Source organism: Notothenia coriiceps, unplaced genomic scaffold (assembly GCF_000735185.1).
Source record: "Notothenia coriiceps isolate Sejong01 unplaced genomic scaffold, NC01 NC01_scaffold00008638, whole genome shotgun sequence".
NCBI lineage: Eukaryota > Metazoa > Chordata > Actinopteri > Perciformes > Nototheniidae > Notothenia > Notothenia coriiceps.
Genome location: NW_011341339.1, coordinates 36,205 through 61,435, shown reverse-complemented (window position 1 = coordinate 61,435; position 25,231 = coordinate 36,205). Strand labels below are relative to the sequence as shown.

General features: G+C 39.6%; 1 protein-coding gene across 1 annotated transcript in view; it reads left to right on the top strand.

Moving 5' to 3' along the window:
- The window catches only part of LOC104944684 (coiled-coil domain-containing protein 132-like), a 42,997-nt gene extending 22,045 nt beyond the window's left edge, over positions 1 to 20,952 (top strand). The window contains exons 5-12 of the mRNA XM_010770256.1: positions 1,167 to 1,243; positions 1,925 to 2,042; positions 2,686 to 2,721; positions 3,122 to 3,204; positions 9,130 to 9,172; positions 10,906 to 11,004; positions 14,234 to 14,374; positions 20,788 to 20,952. Coding sequence (XP_010768558.1) covers positions 1,167 to 1,243; positions 1,925 to 2,042; positions 2,686 to 2,721; positions 3,122 to 3,204; positions 9,130 to 9,172; positions 10,906 to 11,004; positions 14,234 to 14,374; positions 20,788 to 20,952 — 762 coding nt within the window. The remainder of the gene's footprint in view (positions 1 to 1,166; positions 1,244 to 1,924; positions 2,043 to 2,685; positions 2,722 to 3,121; positions 3,205 to 9,129; positions 9,173 to 10,905; positions 11,005 to 14,233; positions 14,375 to 20,787) is intronic.
- The last annotated feature ends 4,279 nt before the right edge of the window (positions 20,953 to 25,231 follow it).

The window sequence follows — 25,231 nt, the reverse complement described above, 5'->3', positions numbered from 1 at the left end:
TGTGTTTGTACACACTGCATACATTCCTGGTCTACTTCACAAACAGGAATGTATGCAGTGTGTACAAACACACACACACACACACACACACACACACACACACACACACACACACACACACACACAAAGATGCAAGTGAATGGTTGAATGTTATCATGGCTTGTTGCCTGAAGGCTTGTGGCACAATGTTCCTGTTTATGTAAAATAACCTTTATACATCTAGAAGTAACATATACAACTAAAACATAAAAACACAGAAACATTCCCTACACTCGTGTTGCCTGTGAAGTCCCATTAAAGAAACATGTTATAATCATAAGGCAACACATTTAAACTAAAATTATATTATACTTTCACAAAAGTTGATTACAATTAGTTAGAATGCAGTTCTTACAATTAGCTAAAGTTTGCATTGTACATTCTTGTACTGTATGTATTTGTGCGCCATGAGAGTCGAGTGGAAATCAAAGTGAAAAGATTAGTTTGGGTAATCACAAGTTGGGTCTATAATGCAATGTACTTTTTAGTTTTGACACAAATAGCCGACTCATGATTCAGTTAATGACTGAACAGCGACTGACAGTATGGCTTACTGTATACCTTAATAATGCTGGAGCACATACAGTTGACATTATGTATGTTGATAAATGAAATAATTGTGTTTATTACTGCAAATTGCACTTCCTAGTGTAGGCAGGTTGATCTTCTGTTAGCTGTAGCAAGAGAGCTTGAAACTCACATACTGTATAATAATAATAACAATAATAATAATAATAATAATATATTTTAGGCGCCTTTCATATTTATTTATTTCATTATCTTTGCTTTTTTATGCCTGCTTTTAAATGCCATTTAATAATGTGTTTATGCTGTATTTATTCTTAAATCTCTTTGTTTTTATTTTGTAAAGCACTTTGAATTGTCGCGTGCTGAAAGGTGCTATATAAATAAAATTGCCTTGCCTTGCCTAGAGAATAGAATAGCCCCCGAATATTTCCAAGTGCTAGATCGATTCTTTTCAGCAGTTTTAGTGCCCAATTATCAATAATGCCTTTGGATCTGAAACATTAACTTAGAATAGTCCCAGTGTTTACAGATAACAGTACGCTGCTTTGTCTTATTTACTGTCAATTTAACCAAGTCTATGATTTTACCTCTTACTTTTTTCACAGGAACTGGAGCGAGTGACATCGTTGCAGACCAACCTGCAGCTGGCAGCGGTCATTTGCACTAATGCAAGAAGGTGAGTGTTACTTTTTATACTATTCACTAATAAATTGCTGCTGAAATAGCCCATTTAAACTGCATCTGCAGACCAAGTGATTTCCTCATAAACATGATAATGTCCCTTCCAGTCATATATTGTCTGTCTGTTAATGTGGTCACAAATAAAAAAACATATTGAAATAAAGTCTGACTCAAAAACGTTCCGCCATACATTTCATCTGTCCATCAATATAATGTTTGGTTATCATGCTTGATGTTTTGTTGTTGTGGGTAATCAGATGAGACTTTTTGTTCAAGGGTTTCTTAAAGTTTGGGTTGTGGTAAACTGTATTTTTTTCTATTTGAGAGCAGGTATCATGATTCATGTCTCTGTTGTTATTAACTATGATTGCTAACACACGCATTTTGGTGAGCCTGTCGTATGAAAAGCTTCAATTATTCATACTAGTGAGTGGTTTGTAAAACCATTAAACCTTCTGTAAAATAGGCTTTTGGTGCTCTGCATTAATTGGGATAATGACTACAGGGAAAACACCAAGACTATACTCTACACTGTTTGTGTGTGTCATTATAGATGCACATTATAATGAAAACAGTTTCAGAGGTGGCTAGTAGTTTGGACTTTTAAATGCCTACTTAGCATAGTAGCATTCTTATTTATTGATATTCCCCCTGTTCTGTGACGTCTCGTTTTAAGGCAACTGAGCGTCTCGAAGGAAGAATTCACAGAAGCCAGCTTGGGTCTTTTGGCCAATCAGAGGAGGCGGCAGCTGCTGACAGGCCTGCTGAAGTCACTGAGGACCATCAAGACGCTGGTAAAGTTTACACTCAGGGTTCACATACAACATACTTTGTTCCAAACTGCATCTAGCTATAGTGTTAGACTGGAGTAATGCCACAAAGACCGGATACGTGTCAAATCCATTAAGGCAGGGTCACTACTACCTAGTCTACATTATAGTTTCATTGCAAATGGTTTAAAATTAAGATTTAAATGAATAAAAACATATATTCTGAAACAGTTTTCTATGATCAGTCACTTATTACCTTGTGTGTGATCATTGACACACCTTCAACACAGCTTTCATGCAACTATGGGCTTTAATTAAACACTGTGTCACATAATGATTGTAGATATGTCTTGAGAAAGGTCCCTGTGACCCAAACGTCCACCCTGTTGAAATAAATCAATGCCGGTGGGATAACTGTGTGTGGGAATAGTCTTCTATCTTTGGATCTTGGGGGGAATCTATTCCTTGAATCACAAAGGAGATAAAACAGATGGTGTACTTGTTCCCCTCTACTCAACTGAACGAGATCCTTGAAAAAAATGTGTATACCAACATGGTGCTGAAAACCATGTAACTAGTGTTGAAGTAATTATTCATCATATTGTGGCCTGGTATTGATTTATGCTGTGTTAATGTTTTCTCCTTCATCTCATTCTTCCCCTCACAGCAAAGAACAGATGTGAGACTCAGCGAGATGCTTGAGGTATTGTAATCCTTTCTACAGACAAACACACACACATACACACACACACTCATGTAGGTATATGTGCAGGGATACATTTATAATTGTCTTAAAAGGTCAAACATCAGTAGGGATTGTGCTTTGAAAGCCAAACCCACACAAACACAAGACGCCCCCCACACACGCCCGTCTATTGTGAAGGTCAGGTGTAGCACATGGAGTAGATCTGACTTCCACTTAGTGTAATCCTTAGTTATCCGCACAGCATCGGCAGCAGCAACCATTTTTCAAGAAGTTCAAAGAAAACTCAATGCACAAAAGAAATCACACATAACTGTCATAATCCAGATTGTGAACCAGACTTACTCGTGATATATTTGGTTTTCATACATGAAATGACTTCACCTCTGTGTGACTTTAGGAGGAAGACTATCCAGGTGCGATCCAGCTCTGTCTGGAGTGTCAAAAGGCTGCCAGCACCTTCAAACACTACAGCTGCATCAGGTACAGTATGACCACATTGATAGAGGGATATTTAGTTGTCTTTAAATGGGAGCAGGCTGGCACCGCTATGGGTGGATGAAACGTTTTCTGTGTACTTCACTCCTATTGTGAAACCAGTTACATCAGGCAGGCAGCGGGGGAGTCATGTGATACGGATGGTTTGACTGAAAAACACATCAACAGACACGCTCAACACACTTAACTTGAACCATTTAGGGTGGCTATTATTTTAACAATTATAATCATGATTATTTTGGTCAATATTGAGATTATGATTATTAAATATGATCATACTCACTGACTTACCGAACAACATGGATTAATTAAAACAATCGGTTTTTAGCAGTGAATTTTGTTGAATTTTTAAAATAGGAATCAACTGAAAAAAAAAGAAAGATAAATAAAATACATTCTGTGTAATTCTATACATGCACAAACATACATATACAACTGAATGCAAAAATTGCATAAATAAAGTAATATATAGAAAATGGATCAGACCAAAAGATATCTATTATGTCATTGTGCACCGCAACAAAATACTGAAAACTCTTAAACCTAATTTGAGCATTTTGTAAGGCTGGTCATGCTTGATTTATAAAACAACACAAAAGGAGAGCATTAGTGCCAGATGGAAAACATCCCAAAAATCTCGATAACCTTTTTTTCTTATACGTTTGAAGCCAAAATTGTTATGGATTGAAAATAAATGTGATTAATTGCCCATCCCTGGAACCATTGTGGGTACACAATGGTGTTTTGATTGTGCCCAAACACAAGTGCCCATAATAAACCCTCTTCTCTGAGTATATTGAAGATACATATATTGTATGTGCTCCGAGGTAGGCTTGGCCACATTGAATACCAGAGGGCCAATCATCCCGGTCCCTTTGATTTTCTGTGTAATCGTGCTCAATTTGTGGCCGTACAGTAGGCGGGAGCCACAGAGCTCCTTTGTATGTATTGATTAAAGATTGATGTGGGATGTACATCACTGCTGGCCTTCTCCCTCTTACTGTGAGACCACGTACAAACTCGGACAGAACATCTTGTCAAGAGCTCTATGTGAATACATTTATTTACCTGCTCACACACAAATACATCGTTTTCCAACCTTCATTTTCCATTTAGTCCTGCACGGCAAGGTGTTTGTTCGTCTATTTTTGGAGCTAGCATTGACATCACCAAATGTTGAGCTGCTTGTCAACACTGCTCAGTATTAGCTCACAGCTCCTCCCGCACACACAGACCTTTTTAACAACTCTGCTCACCTGCACCTCTACATTTATCTGCTTCACCTGGCTGGGACAATGCGGTTCGAGTGACAGAATGAGTGCTGGGAAATGGTGATCAATATGGTAACATTATGCACAGCGGATTGTTGTGGTATGGAAATCTCCTCCCACTGTTCTTTGTCACTTGCAGCTGCTTTTTATTACGCTGGATGTCCGTTTTGTGAATGAGCTGGATCAAGGTGTGCAGAATAGAGTTGATCCTCATTATCCAGCAATGATACAATCCATTGCAACCATTCCGAGAACATAAAAAGAGGCTCTTTTATTGTTTGTATCTGTTGATACAGCTGCATCACAAACGTGCAGCTGGTTAGACATTCGATTGAACTCTTCACCTTTGCTTTTCTTTGCAATATGCTAATTCTGCTTCCTGGACGCAGTGGTTTAAACCTTGGTGCATTGATCACACATCTGTCACTTTTTGCATCAGCATTGCTTGAGCCCTGACTGCAGCATTGCCCCTACCTTAGCACCTCGTTTCTCGTCTGCTGCGCTCTGATTTGACCTTGAAGCCACAGTATGCTTCTCCGTGCGCTGCTAGATGCTCTTCAGTTCACTGAGGCTTGTTTCGCGCCTACCCTTCCTTTGTCCCTGTCCCAAACGCTTTAAAAGTCAATATTGCTTCCCCCAGAAGGCACCTAGACAACCTCATGCTCCGTCCATTTTCATCAGACAGTGGCAGCTCTTGGGCAGCTTAAGACCCCTAGCATGTCAGCACGATGTTCACAAACTGTAACTCTGCTGTGTTCATAGAAAAACAAAGGTGTGATTTAAAAAGACACCAACAGCATCTCTGTCAGATTGTGGGCCTTATAAGAAGTAAGACAAAAATGTTGTACAATTTGACCGTGATACATTAAAATGAACATGTATGTATGATTTTGTTTTTATATACTTTTATTTGACCATACACATATTATTTCCATTTAACAGTTTAAGATCAGTGAAATTAAAAACATGAAATCCTAAATGTATATTAACCTCCCATCTGTTAAACGTGGGGTAGGTAAGTTTGAGAAACCGGCTCGAGATATAGATTGTTATATTCCATGGAATGCTCTTAACATCCCGATAGCAATGAATATCTTAAGTGCTTTGACAAAAAATCCATAAAGAAATGTCATCTGTGGAAGCCGTAGTACTGTAAAAAGCACGACCAATCATTTTAGCCAGCCCATCTGCCTTCCATCTGTGCACAAACTTATCTCGTGCGGAGGGGCTCTGTAAGGAAGTGGCAGATTTTTTACGGTTGTGTATTTTCAAATTCTGGCGCACTCGAGCTGGTTTCTCCAAGATTACCTACCCCACCTTTAACTCTCATTCTTTTGCTTCTTTGCCCTCTCCTCGTAAACTTCCCCCAACCTCCTCAACTTTCTGATTTGCATATGGTCGATGTTGTCCTTTCTCAATATGTTTCACTCTTTGAAGCCGTTCCGATGCCACTTTGTTGCCTGTCTGCCTTGAATATAACAGTGACCAACATGACTACAGCAAAAACAGCACTCTCACAAAATCTGAGCGTCCTGCAGGATCCTTGAAGCACTTGAAGACTCCCACTTTGCCAAATGAGCAAGTCAGCAGTCACAGTGGAGGGGCTTGCCTCTAGGCGCTGTGGACAGCTATTGCCAGTGATAGCCGACACACAGATTTCCACAAATCTCCTTTTCAATCTTTTTGTTCCCTGCGGGGAACCGCTTGTTAATTAGGTTTCTCTCCTCATCGGTTATTTATGCATTCTGTGTGATCATGGAAGGCAGCCAGTATGTGGGGAGGAGCTGCATCTGCATACACATGATCACTCACCGGACAGTGAGTCATTCGGCATGATATTCATGGGGTGAACACAATAACAGGAGGACTGGACAATATGTTCACCTGGGTTATCGACCTTTAGTTGACCTCTTGTGTTGTTTTTCAAAAGTCCAGAGAGTTCTTTAACATGATTACATATTACATTATTGAACCAAGCATTAAAGGCTCCATTTGTGTGATTTCAAGTGATCTGGCTGGTTGTCCAGTCCCCTTTCAGACTTATATAATGCACTTGTCGATTAAGTTTAGTGATTATGATGAGTAACAGAAGATGGGATGATGTGAAGACTTAAATGTTTGAAGTTCTGTAATAAGTGAATTGTAGGGAAATACACTTATATACCTTTCTATGAGTTATTTTAGAAGATTGATGCCACTTTTGTGGCCGTACGCTACATATGGAGCTCAGCTAATGGTCAGCTTAGCTTAGCAAAAAGCTGAAAGCAGAGGGCGAATGGTTATCCTGGCTCTGTCCAAAGGTCTCAAAATCTGGCTGCCAGCAGCTGAAAATATCGGCAATAACTATGTTCTATCTCGCTTGTTTGATCCACATAAAAACCGAAATGTAAAAACAACTCCTGTTTTTTACGGGAGTTATTTAGTTACTATTTCATACATGAGGATTTCACTGATTTGTTCTGTTTCTGATTCAGATTAAAGGAACAAGATGAAAACTGTGAAATAGTGATAGACGCTGCTAGTGTACTTGGAGCTTTGAACCGTTTCTCCTGTTTTTAGTTTTTTATACAAAGCTGATGTAAGCTAATCAAACATCTAACTCTTTGCAAGAAAGCAGATAAGCTTAGTAATTGACCAAATTTTTTGGAATGTGCACTTAAGTTCCTTTAACCACTAGGTATGTAATGCCCCGTTGCTGCCCAGTTTTCTTAATGTTCGTCAACCATTGCCGGATGTCTGCCATGCTGTGACGAGCACTGGTTCTTGTTCTGGGAAATTGGAGTTCTCAGCCTTACACTCATGTGTTCTTAAGCCCCTGAGCATTGAAGTGGTGGGATGATTTTGTTTCCTCCTAAATGCGTTTTCAACACTGTTCAGTTTGTGGTTAAGCTTCTGTTCCTTTACCATCCTTTAGCGTGGGAGTATTAAAGAAAGTTGTGTGGTGAACAGGGCATTTATCCTGTTGGCCTCTGCTCCTCTGGTGTATCTCCTTAGTGTGGCTGCCAATGCTGAAAACCTTTGTTTAGCACTCTCCTGGGCTCTGCATATGGACATTCAGACACTTTTTGCTTCAGTAGCCAGGACCTGACATTGATGCGTTCACCCCTCTGTAGTCGAGCCAGCTTCCATGCTTCCAATCCCAGTTTGAGGATACTTTGGGCTATGACTTGCCTTCCTGAGCTTAAAACTGAGAATGTCTTGTGTTATTATTGCTGCGGTACATACCAACCCAATGGATCATTTTACAGTTTTGTAATAGCAATAGAGCTCCGGCATCTGCTACTGTATGTCACACTGTTTCATAGGAAATTCCCTGTCATCCATGGCACTTTAGTTCAGACGCTCAAAAGTAGCTTCTTTGATCAATTTCCTGATGTGGTGAGAGCAACGCTGGCATTGTTTTATCCTTGTGAGTCTGTGTGTGCTCCATCATGTCAAAATTGGCTTTTTGAGACTCTTACTTAAGTGGGAACTGCCATTAAATCTGTTTTGAGTATTCTCAATCTTTTTCTCTGTGTCTGTCAGCGGAAAGATTTTGTCACTGAGATAGCGTTGATCAAAATGAAGGAGTTTAAAGATGGGTGAGGTCTGAGCAAGAGTGTTGGAAATGGCAAGTAGGCCCCCCCTGACTATACACTCTCCGCCAATATGGTCTCCATTTTGAACATTTGTTTACTGTTGTTGTTTCAGTTGGTTTGGAAACAACCTGTAGGACTCCTGTAGCCTCCTCTCAGTTTCTCCCCCCCCCCGCCTCCCTCTCCTAACTCGATACCCAACTGAAGCTAAGACGCTTAATTAGCAATTTATTAAGGACACTCTCCCCCTTGGGCTCCTGCGGTCTCACAAGGCCCAACATAAGTGCGGGCTGACCTGAAAAAGACCCCAAGCAAAGCAGGGACAGAGGCAGGGGAACGGGGGAACAGAGGATGATTATAAATGGGTGCGTTGCAGGGGGAGTCACATGGGAATAGAATTGCTGTCTCGGGACAGGAAAAGTAGTCTTGATTTATTTTGCTACTTTTGAGTTAAAAGCAATCCCAGGATGCGGCAAAAAAAAATGAGCACACTCCAAGGATGGGTAGGAGTTTTGTATCCGTGTCTGGTCCATGCTGAGACACACACACACACACACACACACACACACACACACACACACACACACACACACACACACACACACACACACACACACACTCACAATTTTATAGCAGATGACACTGTAGACATTGAAGTACAAGCACTTGAAACACAAAAAAACTTGTATTCCCAACAGACAATTGTGCGAAACATGGCTGCAGCTTGCTGATAATGTTCCTTTTGAGAATATTTTATTAATTTGAAATATAAACCGAGCCACATTGTGGTTCCTATAATAGTACTCAATTTTTCAAAGACTACTGAAAGGAGATGAACTAAAGGCAATGACAAACAAAGACATTTATAAACTATTATTTATTTTTCTCTGACTTCTGGTGTGCACTATCCAATTAAGTAATTATTTAAATACTTGTTGTAATTTTATCGATAAAAACCTTTAACAATGAATAATAATTTATATGGATAAAGTTAGTGGTTAGTTGATACCATTTTTCCTTCAGAATTGAGGAACTTATCATCATTCTTTTTTACCCCCTCACAGCGAATTGAATTCCAAACTACAAGACACTCTGGAGCAAATAGAGGTATGTGGCTTTCTGATTCATCTCTAATTTCGTTATTTGTGAGCAATATCATTAAAGAGATTTCTAACAGTGAATAAGATTGTGGTCTAACCTTGTAATTCTCCAGAAGCACTCATCTGAAAGAAGCAATTTATACTTAATTTTGACATTTTGATAGTTTCTCATTCTGGGCCTGCAAAATATTGACACATTCAGAAAGTCATTATTACCAGTGAGCAAGCACAGTAAATGATCTGTTCCATCTCTAGCTGGGTCTTGGTGTTTATGTGTGATAAATGGTATGCAAAGCAATTTTCTCCACACCGCTGCTGCTGCGCTTGAGTAGATTCATTACTTACACTTTTGTCTGTACACAAGAAACAGGCGTGCACGTGCACACACATGCATAGTCCCACGGCAAGGTGCTTGTTTGTTTACTCGTCAGCCTGAGTTTGTTAATAAGCAAAGCAAAATCCTCTAAAATCATAAAGGTAAACGGTTGCACAGAGAACAGACAAACACAGACACAAATCAAGAGTCAACCCAAGATCGCTAAGAGCCAAAAGCACCTTACCAATATAATGATTTAGTATTCATATAATAATAAACTATAAATATACATATACTCTTCATATACAACATATACTGTGTGTATGCTTTTACACAATGGAGTCGTCACTGGTTGGCCTAGTCTGTAAGCTCCTTCATCACACACACACACACACACACACACACACACACACACACACACACACACACACACACACACACACACACACACACACACACACACACACACACACACACACACACACACACACACACACACACACGCTTGAATGTCAATGCCTTCTATAGAAGAGCAACCAAGCAGTCAACCGAGGAAAGCAATTTTTCTATAAATAAATACACTTTGTGCTCTCTCAGCATGATTAAGCCCAAAAGAAACTCAGAGAACATCTTATATCAGTGAGGTTTTGTACAGTATGTACAAGTTTAAATTATATTGGGCAGTGGTCGTTTTATAAAGTGAAACGTTGAATTTATCTTAAGAGATGTCAAAAAGCTACAGAATTAGTGTTTTTACTACTTAATTATTTTTACCGCATAAAAAAAGGAATCTGAGGAAAACTGCAATAGAAGGAACTAAAGGTGGGGATTTTTAAACTTCACATCTAAGGGATTAATCCTCACATGACCGATCATTAAGCACCATTAAAAACGCCACTACATTCAATTCGACCAATACAATGGCACTCACCAATTTGATTTCTCTTAAAGCGTTTTTGAAAAGGAATTCAGCTCAAATATAAACCGAATCTATGCAAGTTACTGCTTGCAAATCACTACAGAACAAATGTCAGCCTTCCTCAGTGTTTAAGTGCAGCTTCAAACATACATCAAGGCGTGAGAAAATATGCGGTGATGCAATGCATTTGATCACTTTCTGCGTCTGTCAGCGCTATACTGTATTCTTTGAGTTGAGCTTATTGTGTCAGGGTTGTTAAACATGTACATCTTCACTTTCTGCTAACCTTGATTTACTTTCTTACCTCTCTTTTTATCTCTTTGTCAAAGACTTTCACCCACACAAGTTGTATAAATAGTATAAATACACCCACATGCACATCCAATTGACCTTGACCTTGTGTGGTAGCTGATACATCTGCACATCTATATCTAAATCCCGGGTCTTAACGTTGATAATCCCTCTCTTTTCCTTTCCTTTGCCGTCCATCTATTTCTGCCTCCAGGAGCAGCTTGATGTCGCCCTGTCGAAGACTTGTAAGAACTTTGATGTTTCGCACTACACCAAGGTCCAGCTGGCCTACACTCTCCTGGGAAAGACACAGGTCAGTGGTTGGATCATTTTTAAGGTCACAGGAAATAGCTAAACATGACCTCATCTACTGCATATGTCCTTTTATGACTCTTGATCTTTCTCTTGGGGGTTTTTAAGAATATTGTATGTCTTGTCTTTTCCTATCCTTAATTCATATCAAGGGTAATGTGCAATCAGTAGCCATTGTTTTTTTCTTTATTCTCAGAACGTCTTGCCATCATTTAGATAAGAAAAATATAACAAAATCTTCCATAGACAAACTGGTTAAACAAATACAGCAATCAAGGAACGGTCATTGATTTTATTGAAGTTCCTATTTGTCATTATTATCCATTCCTTTCTTACCAAACGGATTTTACACCAGAGTTTGAATTCAGGGTTTTTCTCATTGCATGTCATCCTTTGTGATAAGGTTGTTCATTCCTTACTGTCAATCAACTGACACCCATATAAATCATCCACAAAAATGAAATATCATACTTTCTGTATAAATGTCTGGGAACAAATTTAATAGAGCATAATAGTAGACCTCAAATGACAAAGCATTATCTTTCTCTTCTCACTCTCCTCTTACTCCTTATATCCAACGCATCAATCTCGAATGCTACGGCCTGTCTTTAATACCCCTTTGCTCCATCAACATCTCCAAAATGTAACTTGGCTCTGATCTCCCTTTTCTGCTTTAAATAACTTTTCTTCTCACCTGATCTTGAGCTTTCTGTTAAGCTGAAAACATATCGTTTTTCTTCCACTCCCTACTCCTGTACCAATGCTCTCTTGTATGACTAATCAGTCAAGCCTTGAGTATTAACAAGCTGTGTGCTACCATAATCTTTGTAATCAATATTTGTTCCTTTCCTACCAAAATGGGGACCGGTGTCCACTAAAATGAGAAGCAATCAAGCACAGTCATTTTAAACGATGATGAGGCTGTTGTGTCTGAGAATAACATATTTCGACCAAATTGATATGGACTCAGTAATTCCACAAATGCAGTTTCACTCATCATGAAGTATGTCATAGCAGCTCCTGCAACGCACATTTTTGCTCAGCCTACAAGTGATGGTAATTAAAGCCTGTATGGGTTCATTGCTAAGGACTTACAGTGGGTGTTAAAGGATTGTACTCGATGGACGTAATTGGACAGAGATACTTAACTCAAATTGAGTTGCATTGGACGAATACTGTTCTGCAAACATGACATTTACAGCTTTAAAATGTTCAATCGCCAACGTAGACATCATAAAATAAAGTTCATTTTTTCCGCATTACACTAGGCAGTACCAACGTCTGACAGCTCTTTGCTGATTTACAGTTGAAAAATGTGCTGTTTAATCCAAGTGTAACTGGAGCAAACAAAAAGAGACTTGTTCTCATCCTGGCAATAACAAACCTTTCCCTCATTTTTATTTACAAATTCTGCCACAGTTGATGATAATCAATGAGCTGTGTGACTCTTGACATGAGCAGCCATTTTGAGTTTGAGACCGCGTCATAGTGTTTTTCCTATATCTGTGATAATGAGCGGTTTCCGACTGAAAAGCTAAATAAGGATGTGTTCCCGACTGCCTGTTACTCCTTAAGGCTTTATTTTTTTCATATTTTTTAAATGTTTGGCTTGAACTGAATTGGCTTTGCCCGCACTCTCTACATCTGTGTTTTTCACACTTATAATGATGTCCGACCGAGTGCTTGCCCTCAGGTACTGCATCTTCCTGAAGAACTGCTCTCATTCGGATGAGTGGTTGTTGAGAAACTAAAAACATAAATAAATACAGAAACCAGTTCCATCTATGACATTTGTCTGAATCTTAGCTGTTACTACAGTCTGTTTTTGCTGCAGTGCACACAAATAAACAAATGACCCCTATTAATCTGACACTCTTTAGTTGGATGTGTACATGAACTGAGGCAAGACTCCACTCTTGACCTTCAGTAGCATAACACTTCAAACCATTTGTATTTTCTCTCTGCTCTCACTCTCATTACCTGGCTCATAGCCTAATGAGCCGGACACCAGGTTTGCTTTTCTAACATTTATCTGAATGAAACATGTGCTTGTTTTGTATAAGTGGCTGCAGAAGAATAAGTCTGTTTGCTGTTTTAGTTGATTGATAATTATGTCTAAAGATGAGGATTATTATGATGTGCGTTGCTATAGTTGCCTGCTGGTTCTTGCAGTCTATGCTTTGGACAGCCAGCAATTAATTAATGGTGTTTTTTTGGACGGATGAAGTTGAAAACTGCCTTAGAAAATAGGGAAGAAATGTTTGAATTGCTTCTGTAGCAGCAGCAGCATTCAGAATGGATTCGGGCAACTTTTTTTTTACAGTTTTGAGCTTGTGGTAAGACCATCTAATTTCTACTGACACACATTACCTACATGTCTTTGCTCATCCCTGTGCCCACATCTACTACAACTCTGGTGTCCTCAATTCACAATGATCCCATAAGAAAGAATGTGGGTGGGAGCTGCAAAACAGAACATTATTGTAAATGTAAGAGAACAAATGTATAAGACTTGAGTTGAGCCCAGTGCAGTGTAGCAAAATGTTATGTTTTTCAGGAAAGCAACATAATGATAAATGAAACGATAAAGAAATCCTACTTTTCCATTAAAAAGCTGTTATTTTGTTTTATTACAGCTGCCCCAATCAATATTTTTTATAAAAACATTGGATCTAACCCTAACCCTTCAGCTCTACAAGATATTTAAAACTGTTTTAAAGCTTGCGACTTTACTGTGTTGTTTAATAGCACTGTTGTCATTGGACTCATGGCTCAGGATAATGACTCATTAAGATGAGATGGCTCAGGGTAATGAAGGAGATAAATGGAGCCACAAGTTAACATAGCTGGAGGCAGTTAGCTGTGCTGCCATACATTTCACTAAGATACTTTTACCACTGTGTTTCTCTATTTGTATTTGTTATTGCTTCATTAGTGACACTTTCCAGAGTGTGAGTCATGGAAAAACTGGAGGCGAAATTGCCTATTTTCTCTTGGACTTGAACATTGCATTTCCCAAGAGTCGGCTATGGCCATTTCCCCTCATCCCATATTGTGTAGCTAACATAATATGCCTGCAAATAATTCAACATATCAAGTATACAGTCTCCAAGAAGTTTGATTTGCAATTGCCAATTTGCTGTTTGCCTTTTCACAGACCCACACTGGCACACGACAGTGACATCTCAACACAGTAGATTTCATAACAGTGTGTTTGGCTCTCTCTGCAGACTGCTATGGACCAGCTGCACATGCACTTCACCCAGGCCATCCACAACACAGTGTTCCAGGTGGTGCTGGGATACGTGGAGCTGTGTGCTGGCAACGCTGATACCAAGTTCCAGAAGATGCAGTATAAAGACCTTTGCACGGTAAGGAGATGTGTATCTGTATGTGTGTGTAGGTGTGTGTGGGTGGTCTATTTATTCCACCACTCTTCTCCCATTCTGTCTTCTTCTGCTGGCAGCTTTATGGCCAGAAAAGGTTAGGTTACAATGTGAAAACTAACCCCTTCTTTACTTAGTCAAGAGAAAACCTAATACGGAACAGAAAACACCACCTTCAGAGTGCTGCGATGACACATTCAACCACTTTCTCAGCTTCTAGCCAAGCGAAAAATGCCTTATTTCATGACAAGGGATTCTACAGATTCTCCATAATAGAGTGAAATGAAGGAGTTGAAGAGAAAGTGATTGGGAGAAAGGAAAGAAAAGTATATTGTAGCCCTTAACTATGAGATAATTAATCTTGCTCACAATACAGAACCAATGCATTGCAGCAGCACTTTTAGATTGGAGTCTCCGTTCGCATCAGTTCCCCCCTCTGTCTTTTTCTTTCCCTCCAGATCAGAATAAATCACATTTGCATGGCCAGCAAGCCGCAACTTGGTCAATTCATCATTAACTTGCTGGGAGTGTCTTTTCGTGTTATCGTCTACAGTGTGACAGGTTGTTTATGTGGAGGTATAGGTTAACCCTACCTGAGTGGACGCTACCATTTCTAAAATCTCTCCCTATATGTCAGCTGTCATATTGTTTTTCCTCCATGACCCTTCATGTGTGGCCTTGCTGTTTCACTGCACAACTTTTACTAGGGGCATTGCCAGCTACTGTATGCTCATGTCTACAACCCCCTGCCCTTGACCTCTTATTGTTGTGCTTCCTGTCCTCTTCACTTCCCATCTCCTCTTGCTTATAAAATTCCGTTTATAAAGGTTTTAGGCTTCAAAGTCGAGGCTTTTTTAGGTTCCCTAGGGATCAATGTTTCCTTCTGTCACTATAAAAAGATGTCAAAAATAGAATGAAACACATCTTTGCTGGGATTTAAAAGATATATGCTTTTGCTTGTTGTTTTAGATGTCATCAGTATAACTGGAAATAGTCTGTGAATGCAACTGTACAGTAGTTACAGAAGCATCCTGATGTTGTGTGTTTGATGGATACCCTGTCAGCACACCGTGTTGCCTGGATGATCGTACTCATACCACAAATACTCACACACATACACAAAAGACTGTACAAACACTCTTACGATTGATCGGATGTGTCATTACACTCTGGGCTGTGTGATCATGATTGATAGGGCAGCACATCCACACATTGGCACGCACTCAAACGAAGAGGTATGTGAACAAGCACACATACAGTTCATTTTTCTGTCAGGCAGCATTTACAGCCTGTCTGCAGTAAGTTTCCCGGGGAGAGAGTGGTTTTTATTACTTTTATGCCTCTCTGTAGATCATTTTTGTTACGTTCCCACCTAACTAGGGGCAAAAAGGGAAGTAACAAAACACCAAAACAACCGGGCGAGAGAAAAAGGAGAGGAAACCGTCTACTGAAGCCACAAAGTGAGATTTGAATTAATACAAAAGTAAAGAGGCTCACCAGCCAAATTGCAAAACAAACTTAAGCAAATAAGGACAACTTTCTTCCAAAAGAAAGTGACTAACGTTTAGACAATAGACAAAACACACTGGAGCACATCTCCAATTAGCAGTACACAGGTTAAACTAGATCTCACACAGAGACACTACACTACACTACACTACACTACGTAACACAGGCTGCACACATGCGGCCAGAGAAGAAGGAGAGGAGCCACTGCAGCCTTCCTCAGGTCCTTTTAAGGAGGCCCTGATTGGGGATTGGGAGCACCTGGGGGAGAGGCTGCACCTGGAGACAATCAGGGAGAAAGAGAGAGACACCCACACACACAAAATTGAAGGCACTTTTGTACCTGCCTTTTTAAAATGTCAAAGGGAGAACTAACTGAAGTACCCATGTGTATTAAGTGTCTATGTTGCTAATTTAGTGCAAACAAACGGGACTGAGGTTTAGGGTTTGTCCTTTTTGAGTGTTTGAAATGCCCGTGTTTGGGACTTTTCAGCATAAAGGGAATCATTGAGTAGTTTTAAAGGTGTCTCTGACAAAAAAATATACCTTTGACAAGTTGTCTATTAAATCAACAGAGAATGTGGTTGGAAAAACAGCAAAACACATTTTTCCAATCTTTAAACAAAGACTATTTGTTTGCTCTTGAGCAAGGTCTTTGGCCCTCACCTTCACCGGTGGAGCTGTTCAGCAGAGAATGTGTTGATGTTCTGTATCAATACAAAATGTGCTCTACTGTATGTGGAATAGAGAAAACTTCTTCCGCTGCTCTTCCCCTAACAAACGAAGCTTTAGAAAATGTAAAAGCCACATTAGACCTTCCGAACCTCTTAGTTGTGCAACTTAAAATTCAAGGGAAATGAGAACACTCAGAAAGGTCCTATTAATTTTACATTAACATCTCATCATTATTGGCCAGCCTCATTCCTTATCAATCCCCTTGTCTGTCTGACTTTTTCTCCTGATGGAAACAGGACAGCCCACTCCAGAGAATCGTAGAAGGTTCTCAAAGCGGAGCAGTCGGCTGTTAAAGTAGTATGGTAGTAAACATAGCAGCCTTTCCAAGCTGCTAAGGGTGCTTTAGCCTCATCGTTTTTGTTGTTGTACATGTGTTATACAAAGCCATTATCTCTGTTAGAAAAAAAACTCCTCAATAACATCATAATGGCTTGATAACCCATAGTGATCCATTCCATTTTCTGATGTGCAGTGTCCCATTATTTTGTACTAGACTGACCTTCAGTGCAGATATATATCTGATGGGTGGACCATTTCTGCAAGGCCGTGGACTAGATTCAGACACTGTTGCTTTTTAATGTTAAGCAATAAGCAGGGCCATGGTCATAGGCTAGCTTGGCAACTGACTGAAACTAATTAGCCAGCAAACTTCATGAATGGTATTATTTCAGCTCTTTTGTGAGGACAATGGTCTCATGTTGTTGTTGTTATCACATAGGAAGAGTTTTTTGATTGTTTTTCTCCCATGTGCCACATTTGATACGTTTGTTTCTGTTTAATTGCCTGGGTCTTTCTTGTGTGTTTCTGGAGAAATTGTGAGATGGGAATAGCAGCAAAATGTCTCCCCCAGAATCCCATGGAGACTCAGGCGCAATGCCCCGGACAGAGTTGAGTCGACATGTGCAATGAACCTAGTCGTCACTCATGGCACGTTTTGGTGATGGAGAAAAGGGAGCAAATAAACAGAACAGTTCCCTGTGTGTAATATCAATCTCATACCCCAGTCTGGATAAGGTAATTGAAGTTATGAATCAAAAAGTGATGAACATATAAAGGAACCATAGCTTTTAAATGATCTAATAATTTTAAAGTGTAAACCATCGTTTTACTTTAAAGGTTTAAAAATCACGTCAGCTCAAAAGGAACAGCAGACCAGGTTTTTACTGCAACATGGTTCTGATGATTAAAAAAAAAAGAAGCACTTAACGCTTTGTCTTTTCAAAATCTCTCTGACACATCTCGACATAAAGTATGTTTAATGCATAATGATGGGTAACTTTCTTCAGAAGACCTGGCTGATCCTGGGCCTGCCTCCTCTGAGCTCTCATCGCTGTTGAAGTTTTTTAATAGCATGTTTTCCTGCCAAACTGCTGGTGTTACATGCAAACACTTATGTCTGACACACACACACACACACACACACACACACACACACACACACACACACACACACACACACACACACACACACACACACACACACACACACAAACACACACACAAGCACACACACAAGCACACATACATTACCTGCATCCCTTACCCCCACATCGTCTCCCCTGACTTCAGTTGCCTGGCAACATGTTGCCGTGATATGGTTAATTTGGTAGAGAACATTGGATGTTAAATGTTAGCCTTGTTTTTTAGCTCACCTTTCTGACCCTGTGGCTTGAGCCCGTTTGTAACTCAAGATGTGATTATCTCTATTGTTCATTTCAGGTTGACTGTACATTAATATTATAACTCTAGGATGGTACCCACCGTAGAAAACATGTAATCGTATAAATCTCATATTGTTATTATATAAGGTTGTGTCTTTTATTGCTAGTATTTATTGTCATTAGATACTGAACGCAAATAAGTATACCCAGAATACTTCAATATTTTAGTGTAAGTGCTATTCATATTAAAATAGAACAAAGTTGTTTTGTTTTTTATTATTCAGTCTTGACTTGTCATTTTAATTTTGAACCTGCTCTCAAGCAGATTTAGGTTTTATTTTAATAATTACATTTTGCCATGAAATGTTGTGTAATATTGGGTATCAATGTAAAATAAATTACAATTGAATTACAGCGACCATTAGAAGCAGTCAATTGTTAACCTCTATGCTGAACCAACAGAGTGAAATAAAGATTACAATTAGTACTTACTTTGTTTGTAGTGTCCATTGCAGCATCGTTACCGTTTATACTGACTACCAATATCAGGGAGTGCGAAGTGTTTGTGTGTAATATTGAAGGTGTGAGACTGTTTGTACACACAGGACTGCACATCCTTTCAGTCGTTACTGCAAAAAGCCTTTTTTATAAAGAATCCATAAATTGTATAGTACCCTTCACTAATGTGCGCATTAGCTGTGCTCTCAGAGGTCGACAGGTTTGGCCTTGTAGCCTTCATTTGGAGGTGAGTTTCCACTGTTGTGTTTACAAAAACATCCTCAGCAAGTAAACAGTGATTAATGTTCACTCTAGCAATGGTATTAAAAAAGTTTGAGTGCAAAGGAACACATTCAAATGTGGATTTATTACACTTGGTAGGAGCGTAATTCACTGTCATCACTGGAGGTTGGATGTGTATTCAACAGTGAAGTGTGCAGTGAAGCATCACCTTTCCTTCATATTCCAATATAATATCTGACTCACTTCTTTATTTGACTAATGTTGACTATTTCACTTTTAAATTGAAGCGCTTTAAATGTCTGATAACCTGTTCATCTTTAGCGTTCAGAGTAGTTTCATTACTGGGAAAAAGGCTGTTAAATTCTTACCAACAACTAACAGCAGTGGAGGCTGTTGTGTGATTCTGCTGCCATGGGCAACCATTTACATCCTTTAGTGTGCCGGTCATTATGTGAGACTTGCTAATGGTTTCCAGTGGTGAATGTAACTTACGTGTCTCACTAAAAACGGTTCTAATGAAAGATTTCTGTCAAGTTGTGGTTTGTCACTCAGGAAATTATGTCATGGCATACATTCAGGAAATATTTTACTCACGTTGTTTTGTGCACGGTTAGGCGTGTATTGCAAAGCACTATTTTCTCTTTTAGCAACTATACCGTCTGTGCGTCAGGCTTGTGTTGTTTATCTTTCCAATGCTTTTGTGAAGGCTGCAAACGCTTCATTATCGTGGTTTAGCAAACAAAGTGAAGAGCGGCTGCTGTCCACAGCTCCGTTTCATCTGACATGATTAATTTGTCTGCGGACATGTTGACAGGACTCCACTGGCGAGTTATTCGGTCGAGCCTTGAACTGTGTCAGTGGCTACTATTGTGCCAGCTGCACTTTTCTTTGGTCGGCCAATTTTATATTTAACACTCCAATTTTTCCAGACTGTCTGTCTTCCTGAGAGCTGAGGATCAGACATGTCCATCTGTTGTCTGTTTGCAGTAAAAACAGCAGTGTGCGTTAGCCTTTGTGTACTTGTTCAGCTGTCTTGGTTTTGATTCAGCACCACTGACATATTTTATAAAATGCAGTTGCGGTTTATTCCATAGGCATGTTACTGGCTGAAATATCATATACATCTTTTTTTATTTATCACATAATGCATGAACCCTAACCCTAACCCAACACAAATCTAGTGTCAAGTATTACAAAAGTTTTATGAAAGCAATTATTTGCTTCCTGCCGTGGGCTCACGAACATTGTATCACAGCTGATTTATGACTTTCTGATGTTCAGACAAAATTTAATTATCCACCTACATAGACATTTTTATTATTATAGATATACTCTCTGTGAAATCCATTTTAGAATCATCCAGGCTTGTCAATTCTGAACTCAAGTCGTCATGCTATGATATAACTTAATGTGCACATCAGAGATATTTGACACCCTCTTAATAAAATCATTATTTTAATCAGTCCTTACGTTAATAAGCTCCTACATAAGATGAAAGCTTTACTAATGCACTGGAAAAATAAATATTTTCCTTCACACTGTCCTTGAATGATGACTATAATGAGATGTAATTTATTATTGCTTAATCTTTATTTTAGTCCAGCACTGTGTGTCTCATAAATACAAACACATATTTTAGATTAATCAAATTATATTTAGCACAAACATGGAGCAATTCAAAAATTAAATCACTGAATTATTGCAATGTGGAAAAGAGCATCATTGACCTTGTTTTCATTGCTTCTCTGTTTGCAGCACATTACCATGGACAGCTACATTCCCTGCCTGACGGATCTCTGCAAGGCATTGTGGGAGGTGATGGTGAGCTACCACCGCACCATGCAGTGGCACGAGGAGCATGACAAACAGGACACCTCACACACTCCAGGTAAGAGGCTCTACCTGTTTAAACCACCATAACCTTTTGTAATTATTCTGAAAGATTCAGAAACACTACTCTTCTCGTCTGACCTCCAAACATACAAGTGCACAGCTCCCTGTAGAAGCATACAGATTCAGACATTTAAGATACAATAACAACCTCCTGACCTTCCGTGTTGCACATGCTACCATTTGTTGCCCGTTCCTTCTTTTTTAAAATCTTCAACCCCCTTTAAATCTGACTTTGTCTCTTATTCTCTTTCTCATAAAAACATAAAACACCAAATCTGCTCCCTAAGGCGAAAAAGTCCCTCACAGATTCATAACCCGAACCCTAACCCTGTTTTTTCAACATACAGAAGGTTTATCAGCTTTCTGGGTGTGTAAAGGCCCAGATACACCGGCCAGTCACCTGAGATGTCGCCGACGCCCGACGCCCGACACCAACTGTTGCGTCGCCGGACTCTCCTGCGTATTTGCCGACTTCGCGCACTGGAACACACCGCAAATCCAAGCCGAGCATGTATGAACTGCGCATGCGTGAGTGGCAATAACTCTCCTTACCAGCAGGCGGCGGTAGTGTGTATTCATCATTCAAAAGAGGCAACAACCAGAACAACCGGAAAACAGAGAAGAAGAACAGACTCCGTGATATAAACAAACAACAAATAGCGTTTTTCTTTCCATTTTCACTCTCGTCCATTGAAAACATGAACGAACAGGAGCTCTATAAACCGATGAGGTGAAATAGCCGTCCGTGTGTGTTCCATCTTCCATTTTGAATCATTTGTTTACCTCCCTCACTTCTGTCAACGCTTCTCATGCACTGATTCGCTAGCTGAACAGCCAATCGGTGTTATCCCTTTGTCCGACTTCTAGTGGTGTTCCCGACGTTGAATCGGCAAGAAAAGGCATCAGGTCAGCAGAAAAGACCCGACGGTGCGGCGCACACCACTCCGAATAGGGCGTGCCCACGCTCATGTTCGGCCCGACTCCCATTTACTGCCGATTTCGGGCCGGTGTATCTGGGCCTTAAGAGGAAAAGGGAGTCCTTAATGTGTGCTGGGGCTTTAGTGCAGCATGTAGCGTTGTGGCACAGATTTTAAAATGGCATATATTTTTCCGCATTTATGAAGTACTACTTCAGTGTCGAGGTCATTGAATGTGTCATTAGTGGAATAATTACGTTTGATTGGACTAGCCTTGGTAAAACACCTCTTCTTGGCAGCAATGCAAATAGATGTGCTTTACGGTTATACAGTTGTAAGGTATCTCTGTGGCGCAATATTAAAGAGTTTATATGTTAATTTGTCGGTTGTGGAATTATCACATTAGAATTGGTTTGAAGGGCGTTCCTAATTACATGAATATAAATTAAATGTAGACATTGTTGAATTTATATTGAAGAATTAATATGACCTGGACGCATGGGTGATGAAGCATGAATGATGCATTTTTTTCTTATGGAAATGTATCATTGACGACTTTGGTTGTGATCCGTTAATAAAAAACAAGAAATGAATGTATAGCTGTTTCAGTTGGATATGGTAGTGTATGTAAACAGATCAAACTTGGACTTTTTCTTTTGGGGTTTTTATTTATCGTCCCTAGTAGATACCCCAAATTCTACCTGTTTTATCAATTTTTTTACGTACATTTATTGATGATACTAATACATTATATAAAGCAAACAGATCCTCAACTTGAAAGCTGCACCCAAGTTATGGCCCGTTTAGTTCAGCAAGACAACTGTACTCCACATCTGTCCAAACCCAAAGCTTATGTCTGGATCAACAAGAAAGTCTAGCTTGTGTTGCAGCTTCCATCAATCCTGCCTTCAGTCAGCCAGTTGTGAAAACATCAGCCTCGAGCAGCTCAGTTGTCAAGGCAATACATACTTTGTGGTTTAGCGGTAAGCTCCACAAAAAGTTGAATTCCTTACAAGTGTAAGAAAGGAAACCATACTGGATTTGGTATATCGCACTTCTCAGCTCATCATTTGTGTTGCCAAGGACTTTGTCAAGGAGCTGCAAATAAATAACTGTCAAATTAGCTGCTACCTTCCCGTTGCGTATCGAAAGAAAGCTAATTTCCATTCCCCACACTGTACAGAATTTATTAGGCAAATGGATGAGGACACAAATAGGCTAAGTCCTCAGAATCCTCATTAGATGCGTTCCTCTTCATAGGGGAAAGGACATACACCGTGTTTCCTTTCATGAAGCCCATCTATCATCTCCCTATTTGATTGGCTGTCACCTCTATCCTCTGTGTAAAGGTGTCCCTGACCCCGCCTTTTTCCTGGCTTTCATCTTTCTCTTTTTTTCATCCTAATGTCCATCAGAGTAATGATTTACTATACAGGCTTTGTCTCATTTGTATGACCTCCACAGGAAGTGACCTCCATCTCACACAAGAGGTCCGACCCACTGAAGATCACTCCTCTTATGCTAGACACTCACCCGATTGAGATGTTAAAAAAAAATAAAAATTATCCCATTGAATGTTAGCCAGTTTCTACTTGACATATTGAGCTGGTCAGTGTAACGAATCTTGCCGGTTGATGAAAGCAAAGGTTGTTTTAAGAAGTTCTAAAGGTCAGGGTACTATCCCCACCTGACAAACTAGATTTGCTGCCCTGTCCCGTATGATCAGCACTGAAGGCTGGGAGGCTCCATGTGTGTGAGACCCCTTGAGTGAGTGAAATCAAATAACCATGGCCAGTTGGTGACATGTTCCTACAGAGCATGGACATGGTCCATGTTGGCTAATATATGAATATATAGTGGCTCTCTGCTTTGCGATGATAAAGAAAAAGTATTTTCAGCATCAGGCGAGAGTCGACCTTCACACCTGATTAGTGTTGAGTAGTATCATGGAATATAAAGTGAACTACAGAGCATGCAATGTGAAATAACTTATGCTTTACTGACCTAACATCATACATTGTTATTTTTGTATTGAACCATTCCATCTTACTTTTCTGTTCATATAAACATCCTCAAGTCAAGTTAGCAACACTCTAAACAAAATGTTTCTCATCTCAACATTTACAACCTGCAGATCATGATTGGATTAATATGCAAGCCATTTGAATGAATGCATCTGCTTTAAAGGACTTTCATGTTGTAAGTTGCATACAACGTTGGGATCAAGCCTTTCAACACATGAAGCTGTGCGTGTGAATGAAGTAAAGGACAATTTGTTAGGCTCAAACTGCACCAAATCAGCATTTAATATGGTAATTAAAAATGCATCGTGTATTCGGTCTGATTGATTATAATCCCTCCAAAAATATGTTGGGTTTATTAAACATATGGTGCAGTGCTATAGGCCAATATTACACAAAATGTACATAAGCGTAACATTTTCAGTTTTTTTTGCTAGTCGAAATCAGCTGTATTTTGCATAATTGTATTTATTTGGCATCTGCATCGTCTGTGGGGAATTCAGATTATAATTTGTTTGTTAAAGGCTTCACGTTGCCAGAAAGACAATCTGGTTTTGCTTTTTCTCTTCTTAATTTGTAAGAAGATTTATGCAAAGTCATGCAAATGCTCTTGTTGGATGAGTCATAGTTTGAAATCTGCAGGGAGCTAAGCCGCCTGTGGGTGTTGTCCTGTGAGTCACAAAGAACTCCGTCACCCACAATGCCACCAAGGGTCAAACAATGGTTACCGCCTACTGAGTAGCCAAAGGTGGCGTTCCCCATCGTTCACCATTCCTACCGCTCTTTATTAACACTTTTAGTAATCAGTCTTAAGGCTTTTTAACTGGATAACCCGAACAGGAAGTCTACGCCCTCACAGGGTCAGCACCCCAACTGCACTGAATGCAACCAAGTATGGGGAATACATGGGGATATAGTGTTGGGATGGAAATAATACGTTGTTCTATAAAGTTGAACTGCTTTGGTAATCACAATGTCACTATAAGAGTTCGTAAGGTTTTAAATCATGCAGATGTGTTGCAGTCTAACCAGGTGCTTTGTACAAGACTTATCATCAAACTGCTTGGAGTTTTGAACTTTGAAGTGATTTTCTGCCTTTTTAAAACTTACCCTTCAACATCTGACATAATCTGCTTGGTATTTCAAGCCTTTGTAGGCAATGGAATTCTCTCTTTTTTTGTTTATTAGAAGTTTTGAGTACAGCTTTTCGACATATACTGTAAGTTAACACTTCAGAATAAAAGAAAAGTACGAGTTATAATTGGATTTTTGACTTAGCCTTATGGTGCACCCACAACACTTCTTACCTTAGTCAGGGCTGTTTTCACGTTGTCTTCGCCGTGTTTTTGCTCTCTATTCCTCACAGCC